Source organism: Schistocerca nitens, chromosome 2, assembly GCF_023898315.1.
Source record: "Schistocerca nitens isolate TAMUIC-IGC-003100 chromosome 2, iqSchNite1.1, whole genome shotgun sequence".
Taxonomy (NCBI): domain Eukaryota; kingdom Metazoa; phylum Arthropoda; class Insecta; order Orthoptera; family Acrididae; genus Schistocerca; species Schistocerca nitens.
This window is the reverse complement of record NC_064615.1, coordinates 591247886-591261133: the sequence shown is the minus strand read 5'-3', so window position 1 is coordinate 591261133 and position 13248 is coordinate 591247886. Positions and strand designations below refer to the sequence as shown.

General features: G+C 42.7%; 1 protein-coding gene across 1 annotated transcript in view; it reads left to right on the top strand.

The window, feature by feature from the left end:
* LOC126235183 (SET domain-containing protein SmydA-8-like) overlaps positions 1–11114 on the top strand; it is a 130737-nt gene extending 119623 nt beyond the window's left edge. Inside the window, exon 9 of the mRNA XM_049943914.1 lies at positions 7565–11114. Coding sequence (XP_049799871.1) covers positions 7565–7857 — 293 coding nt within the window. The 3' untranslated portion in view covers positions 7858–11114. The remainder of the gene's footprint in view (positions 1–7564) is intronic.
* The last annotated feature ends 2134 nt before the right edge of the window (positions 11115–13248 follow it).

Below are 13248 nucleotides of genomic sequence, written 5' to 3'. Positions count from 1 at the left end.
ATAATATGAGTGTAGACCAGATGTGGCTTGAATTCAGAGAAGTATCGGCAGCAATTGAGAGATTTATACCAAATAAATTAACAAACGACGGAGCTGATCCTCCTTGGTATACAAAACGGGTTAGAACACTATTGCAGAAACAACGAAACAAAAATGGCTCTGAGCACTATAGGACTTAACATCTTAGGTCATCAGTCCCCTAGAACTTAGAACTACTTAAACCTAAGTAACCTAAGGACATCACACACATCCATGCCCGAGGCAGGATTCGAACCTGCGACCGTAGCAGCCCCGAGGTTCCGGACTGCAGCGCTAGAACCGCACGGCCACCGCGGCCGGCAAACAACGAAACAAACATGCCAAATTTAAACAAACACAAAATCCCCAATATTGGCGATCTTTTACAGAAGCTCGGAATTTAGGGCGGATTTCAATGAGAGATGCTTATAACAGTTTCCACAACGAAACTTTGTCTCGAAACCCGACAGAAAATCCAAAGAGATTCTGGTCGTTTGTGAAGTATGATAGCGGCAAGAAACAATCAATGCCTTCTGTGCGTGATAGCAATGGAGGTACTATCGAAGACAGTGTTGCCAAAGCAGAGTTACTAAACAGCCTTTCGAAATGGCTTCACAAAAGAAGACGAAGTAAATATTCCAGAATTCGAATCGAGAACAGCTACCAACATGAGTAACGTAGAAGTAAATATCCTGGGAGTAGTGAACCAACTTAAATCACTTAATAAAAGCAATTCTTCTGGTCCAGCTGTATATCAATTCGGTTGCTTTCGGAGTATGCTGATGCATTAGCTTCATACTTAACAATCATATACAACCGTTCGCTCGACGTAAGATCCGTACCCAAAGACTGAAAAATTCCACACGTCACACCAATATTCAAGAAAGGTAGTAGGAGTAATCCGCTTAATAATAGGCCCATTTCGTTAACGTCGATATGCAGCAGGATTTTGGAACATATATTGTGTTCGAACATTATGAACTACCTCGAAGAAAACGGTCTATTGACACACAGTCAACATGGATTTAGAAAACATCGTTCTTCTGAAACACAACTAGCTCTTTGTTCACATGAAGTGTTGAAAGCTATTCACAAGGGACTTCAGATAGATTCCGTATTTCTGGATTTCCGGAAACCTTTTGACACTCTACCACACAAGCGGCTTTAGTGAAATTGCGTGCTTATGGAATATCGTCTCAGTTACGTGACTGGCTTTGTGATTTCCTGTCAAAGAGGGCACGTTTCTTAGAAACTGACGGAAAGTTATCGAGTAAAACAGAAGTGATTTCTGGCGTTCCCCAAGGTAATGTTGTAGGCTCTTTGCTGTTCCTTATCTACATAAACGATTTGGGAGACAATCTAAGCAGCCGTCTTAGTTTGTTTGTAGATGACGCGGACTTTTATCGACTAATAAAGTCACCAGAAGATCAAAACAAATTGAAAAAGATTTAGAAAATATATCTGAATGGTGCGAAATTTGGCAGTGGACCCTAACTAACGAAAAGTGTGAGGTCATCCACATGAGTGCTAAAAGGAACCTGTTAAACTTCGGTTACACGATAAATCAGTCTAATCTAAATGACGTAAATTCAACTAAACACCTAGGTATTACAATTACGGACAACTTAAATTGGAAGAAACACATAGAAAACGTTGTGGGGAAGACTAACCAAAGACTGCGTTTTATTGGCAGGACACTTAGAAAATGTAACAGATCTACTTAGGAGACTGCCTACACTACACTTATCCGTCCTCTTTTAGAATGCTGCTGCGCGGTGTGGGATCCTTACCAGATGGGACTGACTGAGTACATCGAGAGAGTTCAAAGAAGGGCAGGACTTTTTGTATTATAGCAAAACATAGAAGAGAGTGTCACAGAAATGATAGAGGATTTGGGCTGGACATCATTAAAAGAAAGGCGTTTTTCGTTGCGACGGAATCTTCTCACGAATTCCAATCACCAACTTTCTCCTCCGAATGCGAAAATATTTTGTTGACACCAACCTACGTAGGGATAAACGATCACCACGATAAAATATGGGAAATCAGAACTCGTACTGTAAGATATAGGTGTTCGTTCTTTCCGCGCGCTATACGAGATTGGAAAAATAGAGAATTGTGAAGGTGGTTCGATGAACCCTCTGCCAGGCAATTAAATGTGATTTGCAGAGTATCCATGTAGATGTAGACCGTCGAGCTGGTGGAACAGTAAACATGGTTCTTCTGACCAGGTGACATTTTTATATTGGGCGACGGTACAATCTGGATGATCCCGGCCGGCCGGTGTGGCCGAGCGGTTCTAGGCGCTTCTGTCTGGAACCGCGCGACCGCTACGGTTGCAGGTTCGAATACTGCCTCGGGCATGGGTGTGTGTGATGTCCTTAGGTTAGTTAGGTTTAAGTAGTTCTAAGTTCTAGGGGACTGATGACCTTAGACGTTAAGTCCCATAGTGCTCATAGCCATCTGATGATCCCGTGCCCACGGTAATCGTAATGACGAAGTCGTTGGGGCAAGACGGAAACATGTGGAGGTTGTCTGCTACGGAGCCCATGTTCAACAATCTGCGCCGAACGGCGTGCTCTGAAACACCTGTGCCTGCACCGGTATTGTACTCTGTCGTCAGATCTGCCCATCCTGATGTACAGAGCGGGCAAGCCTCCAACCTCCAAGTTCTATGACGAGTCGTTGACATCAACACTTTGTCGGCTGCTCGTGATTTCACTGTCCTTCAGGCAGTTTCCATAGTTCCTCACAACCACAAATGTGCTCCCGACCGGATTCACCGATTCCGAGATGTTTCCAGGCACCAGGCCCTAACAACCTGCCCTTTGTCAAAGTTTTTGACGTTAGTGGATTACCCCATTTGCGGCCTGCATCATCAAAATGGTTCAAATGGCTCTGAGCACTATGGGACTCAACTGCTGAGGTCAGTAGTCCCCTAGAACTTAGAACTAGTTAAACCTAACTAACCTTAGGACATCACACACATCCATGCCCGAGGCAGGATTCGAACCTGCGACCGTAGCGGTCTCGCGGTTCCAGACTGCAGCGCCAGAACCGCGCGGCCACTTCGGCCGGCGCCTGCATCATCGCTAGAACGATTGCTCATTCGTCTTTGTTTCGGTTAGATATATTCTTTACCACGTCACTTCCCTGCAACGTCATCAGGCGACATTCTCTCTCGCGGTGAGCAGTGGTCATTAAGTTTCTGCTCATCAGTGCATATCTGCCTACGAGATCCAACGAAAACGACTGCCAAAACCATTACAAAATTTCTAGCCTGGGTTACAGCTGCAAGCAGTCCTGCGTGTGCGCTGCTTCTAGTGTTTCCAATAAACACATCCTGTGGCAATGGAGCAACTTAAAAGCAGAAGTGGGTTTAACGTGCCGTAGTCGACGAGCACTTTCAAGGTGGTGTACTAGATCTGATTATGGGAGGTTGCAGGAGGAAATTGACTCTGCGTTTCAAAGAAACCACCCTGGCATACTCCTTAAACGATTTAAAGGAAACCTAAATTTGGATTTGAATCACCATCCTCCCGAACACGAGTCCAGTGCCTTACCACTACACTATTTCACTTCATTAACACCAACGCTATAGAAGATGCAGAAGACCACATTACATGTTCCTATAAACCGATTGTCTAAGTTCTAATTTCATAGCGTAACTTTGTATTCGCCCGATTTAAAAGAAGTGAGCCAACAGCAGTCCTGCTACGAATTACCATTTGACAGTCTCCATCGGACAGTTCTCGAGACTCATATTAATATTAGTAAGTCACTCTGCAGCTCTGGTCCTTTTCTTAACCGAGCGAGGTGGCGCATTGATTAGCTCTCTGCACCCAAATTCGGGAGGATTGTGGCTCAAATCGCCATCTGGCTATCCAGACTTATGTTTTCTGTGATTCCCCTGCACTACTTAAGACAAATGGCTGGATAGTTGCTTCGGGATTACACGGCTGGTATCCTTCCCAATCCTTCCCTAATTCGCGCTTGTGCTCTGACTCTAATTTCTCATTTAGTTAAGTAGTTAGTTACATGTTTCAGAGATGGGCTGGATGATTCTTTTACCGAAATGATGTGGAAGAGGCAAGGTTACAAAACATGTGTATATGATTAGTCTCAACATTAATGAACACGCTATTTTTAGTTCTTTTCACGTAACTACACTTAAAAACAGTATTTTTTTAATTTTTTAAATATTTTTTCATAGGCAAGTAGTTTTACTAAATAGAAAATGGTCAATGGAATAGCAGGAGTCTCCCAGAAGAAATGATATTAGGTTAGATTTAAAACTTACTTTGTTACCTGTCAGACATTTTATGCTACTGGGCAAATAATAACAAAATTGTTTGCTGCATATTGAACTCCTTTCAGAGCAACTGAATGGTTTTATAATGGGTGATAAAGGTCATTTTTTCCTCAGCTGTTGTAAGTATGGACATTACAGTTCTTCTTACATAGTGGTGGATTATTTAATACGAATGTGTTAGCGAATAAATGCATTGTGACGGTGCAGTTAAAATGCCTAACTCCTTGAAGAGGTACCCACATCACGATCGCAGATGAACACCACATGTTACAGTATTCTTACTGCTTGCTTTTGTGATATCAGCACCTTCTTTCTAAGTGGTGAGCTTTCCCTGAAAATTACAGTGTAAGACGTTATTGAGTGGAAATATGCAAAATATGTCAGGTGATTGATTCGTTTGTTTCCAAGACTAGCAATTATACAAAGAGCAACAGTAGCTGAACTTTGTCTGAGAATTCAGTAACATGTTTCTTCCAGTTCAAGTTTTCATCAGTACGTGCACCCAGAAATTTGAGGCATTCTAGTCTTCTTTCCTTTCTTCTTCTTGTTAGCAGCAAGAAGCCTCTTTAATGCTCCAATTAGTAGTTTTACTTTTTGCTCCACTATTTTGTTGATCAGATGGGTTTTTTGCATATGTATATTTGCCTGACTAGGTTCAATAGCTCTAGATTCTTATAGTAGCGGAATAACGATTTTGTCAAGAAAGTACCACCTAAGCCTCCAAGGTCTGATATGCTACTAGATAAACACAACGCTATAACGATCAAGGAGGAGACGGCCGCTGTGACCGAGTGGTTGTAGGCGCTGCAGTCCGGAACTGTGCTGCTGTTACGGTCGCAGGTTCAAATCCTGCCTTGGGCATGGATGTGTGTGATGTCCTTAGGTTAGTTAGGTTTAAGTAGTTCTAAGTCTAGGGGACCGATGACCTCAGATGTTAAGCTCCATAGTGCTAAGAGCCATTTCAACCATTTGATCAAGTAGGTACTGGTGCCTAAGGACACATCCAGAGATTCCGCAGTACAAGGAAAAACAAAAGACAACATTAAAGTTTTACCGATTATTCAGAAAACAGCCGCCTCTAAAGTAACGAGTCACAAGAATATCCCTTTGATTTGTTGAACCCCCATTTATAGGCCACACAGCCTATAGAGATATGCTGAATGTTTCCACGCTTTAAGAAAAGTAAAAACTCTGTCTTCATGTATGCATTGTCCCATTGCGTTTCTGTAAACCCAAGTGTCTGCAGCTGTTTTGAGCAGTAAGACTCCGATGAATAAGTTTAGCAAGTGATAAATGTGATGCACTGCTTTTGACAAATAATCTGCTGTCTGAGCCCGTGTGGAGTGTATGAAGAGTAACTAGTGGAAAGTTAGAATCGTTTCGTGAGGCAGGCTCGGATAGTGTAAGTGGTAGTGGATCGGCTGCAGAAAGATGGGATCCAGGTTGCAGTATAGATTTCTCATACAGTATTAACTTGGCACATATGTTGACTGTGTCTTACTTTATTGTGTGTTAGTGAGCAACGCCTCAAGTAGGTTATTGGTATTTTTTACCTTTTGTTCCGTCATGGTAGGATCCCACAACAATGATCAGTCTTCATTCAAGATTTAGCAATTATTTTCATTGTTACTCAGCGCACAACGACCTTTCCTATCGCCCCTGCACTAAGAGAGGAATGAAATATGCACTATCTGTCTGTGAATAACGAAAACTTCATTATATACGAGTATATTATATCATTTTAACCATGTGTGGAGTGTTTCTGAGATGGGAATGGGGCACTAGCACAAGTGTGCGATAACCTCCTACAAACTGTTCTCAGACTTCTCTAAGTGCTGCAGCACCACTTACTGATGCATCAAGCAGATTCGATGCCAATCTGTCTCACTATCCTCCTTTCCTAGCTAGCACACTGAGCATTAAGCCACAAAAGTCTTGTCAGCTACTAAATATCCTGTCTATTAGTGGACACTAATTAGGGGTGTTTTAACCCTTCGTCTTTGTGACGGCTTACACTGTGCTGTGGACAGCTTCAGTGTTGTTACTGAATGTTTGTGGAAAAATGGCAACCCCTTTCTCCGTCAAGAGTGTAAATCAAAGTAGGTGATGATGCAGGACTCTGGTGTGTGGAGGGAAATCGATTGTCTCATCCAGTAAATGTGCCATTTGGTTGAGGTCTTGACTCTGGGCCGGCAAGTCCGTTTCAGGAATGTCATTGTCTTCAAACAATTGCCTGACAGATTCTACTTTATGACAGAGAGCATTCTCATGCTCATACGATCAGTCATCATCTCTGGACTGTTCCTCTACCGTATACAATGTGCTCACATCCCTTCGCATTTATCAGTTTCTTAAGCACAGTCATGGGACCACACCTTACCCACGAAAAACATCCACATACATAACACCACCTCCTCTTTATTTCACTGTAGACACTCCAGATGATGCCAGGTAACATTCTCCAGGCATTCGCCAAACCCAGACCCCTTTAATGGATTGCCACACGTTATACCGTGATTCATGACTCCAAACCACCAGTTTCCAGTCATCCACTGTCCAGTGGAGTCACCCATTACACCACTTGAAACGTCACTTACCATTGGCTACAGAAATATAAGGAGCTGATCGACCATTGTACCCATTCCTTTTAACGCCCTATGTACAGTCGTTGTGCTAACTGGAATGCTAATAGCACTTTGGAACTCATGAGTGAGTCCTTCTGCTGATTTCATGCAATTCTTCACAACCACCCTCCACAATACCTGACAGACCCTGTCCGTCAGTACTTGTGATCTGTCTAGTTTAGCTTTAGTTGTGGTTGTTACCTCACATTTCCACTTCACAGTAACAACACCAACAGTAGACTTGGGCAGTTTTAGAAGGATTAAAATGTACCTAATGGACTTAGTAGCCACGTGATATCCAACATTTGAAGTTACTGAGCTCTTCTGGCCGGCCCATTGAGCTCTTACTGCTTCTCTACCGCCAACTCAATACTCTCTCGTGACGTCTAGTAGTCAGTTTCGCAATATATGGGGGTGTCCTGGGATATTTTTGATCAGATAGAGAATTTGGTGAGAAGGTCATTTCACTCTCCTTCCAACATCACCTGGAGTTTCTCTGGGGAAATTGGATAGAAATTAGTTGTAGAGTAATTTCTCTTCCAGTGGTACCTGGATTTTGGTTTCAGAGCACGGGAAACAGCTGTGCTGAGTGGCGTGCTCAATATTGCAGGAATCGCACTGTACGAGCTGCAAGGACCTCTGGCGGAGCTGGCTCGGCGCGAGCACGCAGCCGGGGAGTTGACCCTGCAGCAGCTGGTGGAGCGGCTGGAGGAGGCGGAGGGCGCCCTCAAGGACGCGCTGGCGGCGCTGCTGTTTGAGCCCGCGCTCTCCCCAGAGGGCCGGCTGGCGCGCGCCGCCATGCTGGAGCTGCGCGACTTGCGCGAAGAGATCCACGACCTGAGGAGGGAGGCGCAGCCGCAGCCGAAACACCCTCAGCGCAAGGACAGGCGCCGCCACAAGTAGCTGCCGCTCAGTGGGCAGCATCTGGCTGCGTACTGCCTCCATATTGATAAGTTTTTGCGGGGAGACTTTGTTGCTTAAATTAGGTGAATGCCAGCTCCACTAGCAAACTTGCAGATTCTTGCCAAATTATAAGAGTGTACCAGAGGGGATGGCTCAGTTCTCTATGTTAGTCTTTCATTACAAAGATCATGATAAAGTTGTAACTGTCAGGAAGTTTCATTAAAATGCACACTCTGCTGAAAAGTGGAGCTGTTACTTTGTACAAAGCTCTCAGAGAGTGGCAAAGCCATTATTTTCAGATAAGCCTCATGTAGGAGAATTTTAAGAGGTAACTGAAAGAGCAGTACAGAGATACTTGCAGATCAGAGCCTCGAGATGGACTTAGCATATTTGGATTGTTCATATGTCCCCCAAAAGACCAAGGTACAAGGTCGAATCTCCAACTGTAACTCGGTTTTATTCCACAGTAAAATTTCATTCCAGCAAATACTTCACTTCAGAGTGGAAAATTCGTTATGACAACTTGTAACATGAAGTCTCAATGGTAGTGTTGACACATTGCATCATACTCCTCAAGGCACTAATTATACTGGAGATTCAACTTCATCTGCAACTGCCAACAACTGCCCACAACTCATGAGGACTGGTCAGAGCTGAGTCCATCAGGCTCACATATCGCTTGATGGAGCCTATATTGTGCTCAACAAGATTCAGCCTAGATGATCCGAGGGGGACCGCACAAACACCCTCATGGCTGTGGAGTGTTTCTGAAACCCTTCTGATACAGTTTAGGAATGAAGAGAAGATCCGTTATTTTGCTGAAGATAATATCTCAAGCCAGATTAAGAATATAAAGAAAAAGATGCATGTAACCTGACAGTATGGTACGCTGAAGAGAGGTTGGCAAACATAGGATGTGGCCCATAAATTAGCTGACCTCTGTTATCAAGAAATTGACGTCTCGGTAGTTGACTCCAGTGGCCGCAGTTTTCCTTCATTCAAGCATCACAAGATACATTCTTGACAAAGTAATGTGTGAAAATACAGTGCTTGCATAACTTTGTGGAAGGAATATTCCAGGCCACTTGCATTTAGCGTTATATGAGTGTGATTCATTGATGGGGGTGGGAAATGGAGGATGACAGTGAAAATTTGTGTATCTGATGGTGACTGAATAGGCTGCTCCTTCCCCTTTTACTTCTGATGCCTTTTCTGTGGGGAAGATCGTAATCGTCAGAATGCAGTACACATGTATACTATACAAATAATTCAACATTTATTGCAAAGATATTATGAACAGGAGAAATGGTGGCCAATTAGAGTTCAACAGTAGTGGAGCTATTAGAGTATGGGGATGAAGACACCCATCGTTCTCGTTAAGTAAACAAACTGGTCAGTTGCCCTAGCTTTCTTGTGTAGACACTTGAGCCCTAGTTTTGTTTCTTTCGGTCTTACTTAATGGACAATAACTGTCATTATAATTACTGTCATAACTATCATTACAATTGTCATAATTTGTAGCCAAGATGGCAGTTGAGTAGTGCACTTGTGCTCATGCTTACCCAGGTGTCTGTATGCTTCTAGCCAAAAGTTATAACTCTCATCATAAAGATGGTAATGCATGATTTAAAAAATGGCATCTCCCTTCCTCTACTTATGCAGTGTGCTCCCATTGGTCCAGCAACCATCGCTGCCACCCTTAGTGTCCCTAGAATCCAGAGAGGGGGGCTTGCCATTCTTGGTCTGTACATTGCTCAAGCAACAGCACCACTATGAAGCTTCAGAGATCATCCTCCATCTCCAAGGAGAATAAATGGAAGAAAAATGTTTCATTCAAATGTAATTATTAATTCTTCCTTCTCTCTCTCTCTCTCATTATTACATTATTATTATTGTTATTATTATTTGTCATTTGGTAACATTATAGTAATTATTATTTTTCCTATCTTGGAGTAGACTCCCAATGATAACACATTCAACAAGCCTGGCTTATGGCAGTCATTCGATTTTCCACAGCACTCACCAGATTTGTTGAGCTTCAGGGTTCCACCGCCTGTTTCGTTCAACTTTGAGGCTCCAGCGCAGCAGCAACGACAGCAGCTGTAACAGCAACAGTGGTCTGCAAGCGACACGTTTCAGGGTGATATAGGAGAACATCTTCTCTGATCATGTGTTAATTAATACCATCACCGATATAGGCAACACCACCTGTGCAGTTACCATGGCACACTTCAGATATTAAAGTATTTCTACTCACAGTTATGTATAGTCTAAATGTGAGTGGTAGTAAACATGTAGTCTCTGGTCATGGGTTCAGTACTCTAATAGTGATCCAAAATACTCAATTTAGCGGTAAGAATGTTATGCCTTCATCAAATGAGTGGTGATAGTTTGTGAGAATTTCTCAAAGGCCGCTTCTGTTCAACAATCAAATTGCATTCCCTGTCTTATTGAGTTGTTATACAGTGTTTGTCAGTGACTACCCAAAAGCAATTAAAATGTATGATGATGAGGATAGGTTAGAGTACACCCATTTACAGCAGGTAACATTCAGAAACTTGGTGTGTGCTGGTTCTGCTGCCCAGTGTTCAATGAATAATCGTGTATGGTAGTGAGATTGTGTGTACAGATTTCTTTTAGCAATGTTTTATATGCACTTTTAAAGCAGACTAATGAGAATACTTCTAGGATATGTTCACAAAAAGCCGGCCGCAGCGGCCGTGCGGTTCTAGGCACTTCAGTCCGGAACCGCGTGACTGGTACGGTCGCAGGTTCGAATCCTGCCTTGGGCGTGGATGTGTGTGATGTCCTTAGGTTAGTTAGGTTTAAATAGTTCTAAGCTCTGGGGGACTGATGACCTCAGATGTTGAGTCCCATGGTGCTCAGAGCCAAGCCATTTTTGTTCACAAAAAACTTTGATATATGTTGTGATGCTGTATGCAGTATATATGGTGCATCACTGCTACCTGATGTGGGCAAAGAAATGTGTCTATACTTTCTTCACTTTCCCCACAAAATTATCTGAAATTAAAGGAGAAAATATTTGACATGTACTTTTTTCAAGTAAATATACAGTGCCTTTGTATCTCAGTCAATAGCATGTTTGCACTAAGACAAATAAATGGGTGCCTCCATTACCAACTGACTAAGCTATGTAACAGCTATGCACTTTTATGTGCATTTTGACTAGCCAGTACATGTGATACATTTTTGTAGATAAGAAGATCAAGAGAAAATTATATATACATTTGACAATTTCTAGTTTATTCAATAGATATACAATAATTCTTTTGTAGAGAGGTACATAGCATTAACTATAAATTACAAAGATATATTTTTCCTTATTATATGTTTTCATGACTAGGTACTAATGATTAGAAAAAAACATTACACAGTTCGTTTCACAGACTTTTGTGACTAGAAACTTTCTTCTCACTACTGCTACATTTCCCACGCTGGTCTAAAATAAATGTCATTTTTTCTGATGTAATATTAGAGGAAATCTTTTTTGATATAGGTGACACAGCATAAGATGTTGTTTTTGGTGTACACTGAGGTGAAAGAAGTTGTGGGCTATCTCCTAATATCGTGTTGAATCTTATTTTGCCCAGTGTAATGCAGCATATCGACATGATAAGGACTCAACAAGTCGTTGGCACTCTGTTCCAGAAATATTGAACCATGCTGCCACGTTTTTCCAGTCGTCTAGGGTCCAACTGGTTTAGCACAGGCGTTTGCATCGATTGTCTGCGTAAGTGTTGCTGGAGCAGGATTTTGCGCATGAACTGACCTCTTGATTATGTCTCATAAATGTTTGATGGAATTCATGTCAGGTGATCTGGGTGGCCAAATCATTCACTTGAAATGACGAGAATGTTCTTCAAACCAGTTGTGAACAGTTGTGGACTGGTGACATGGCACATTGTCATCCATAACAATTCCATCGTTGTTTGGGAACAACAAGTCGATTAATGGCTGCAAATGGTCTCCAAGGAGCTGAACATAACCATTTCCAGTCAATGATAGGTTCAGTGGGACCAGAGGACCCAGTCCATTTCATGTAAACACAGCCCACACAATTAGGTAGCCAGCACCAGCTTGAACAGCGCCTTGTTGACAACTTGGGTCCATGGCTTTATGCGGTCTACGCCACACTCAAACCCTAACATCAGCTCTCACCAACTAAAATTGGGACTCATCTGAGCAGGCCACGTTTTTACAGTCGTCTAGGGTCCAACTGGTATGGTCCCGAGCCCAGGAGAGGCGCTGCAGGCGATGTTGTACTGTTAGCACAGGCGTTCGCATCGATTGTCTGGTGCCATACCACTGCATGCAGTGTTGCTTGTCTGTTAGCACTGATGCAAACGTCACTGTTCTAGGTCATTAAGTGAAGTCTGTCAGACATTGCATTGTCTGTGGTGGGAGGTAATGCCTGGAATGTGGTTTTCTCGACACACTCTTGACACTGTGAATTTCAGAATATTGAACTCCCTTAAGGTTTCTGAAATGGAATGTCCCACATGTCTAGCTCTAACTGTCATTCCGCATTCACAATCTGTTAATTCCTGTTGTGCAGCCATAATCACGTTGGAAACCTTTTCACATAAATCACCTGAGTAAAAATGACAGCTCTGTCAAAGCACTACTATTTTTTACCTTGTGTTCGCAATACTAACGTTGTCTATATAAGTGTATGTCAGTATCCCACGACTCTCCTCACCTCAATCTGTATGTTTTGATGAAGTTATCATTTTCTTCATCTTTGACAACAGACTTGGTATTTTCAAATGCGAGATGAATAGAAAGATATATACATATCTACATTAATAATACTGGGACAGGGAATAAAATAAACTATACAGACCAGTCACATTAACGTGACCACCGCCTATGTTCGACGTCAATGAGCAATAAGTAATCAAAGACGGCAGGTGGCAGCACTAGCAGTGAAGGGTGTATAAGGCGTGTTGAGAAGATGCAGAAAACAGTGCAGTCGCTGTCATTATGTGGAAACAAAGTGATTTATCTGACGTCCAAAAGGGCATGATCATTGACTTGGAGGCCAAAGCTGGAAGTATTTCTGAAATCGTTAGGTTTGCTACCATGATTAAAATATACCATGCATGGCAAAATGGTGTTATCCAAAGCCAGCGCTGATGCAGCTGTGGTGCACCAAAGGCCATAGATGACAAGGGTGAACGACATGCAACTGACCACCCACCTGAACCAAGGGACTACCAACAGTGTCTCCTCAATGACAGTAGAGCGAATGTTGCCTTGTAAAGGCTACACAGCCTGTGTCTGGTTCATGAAACCATGCTGACTGCTGTTCATCACCAATGAGGGTTGGAATTTGCACGCCGGTACCGCAACTGGACGTCCACTAAATAG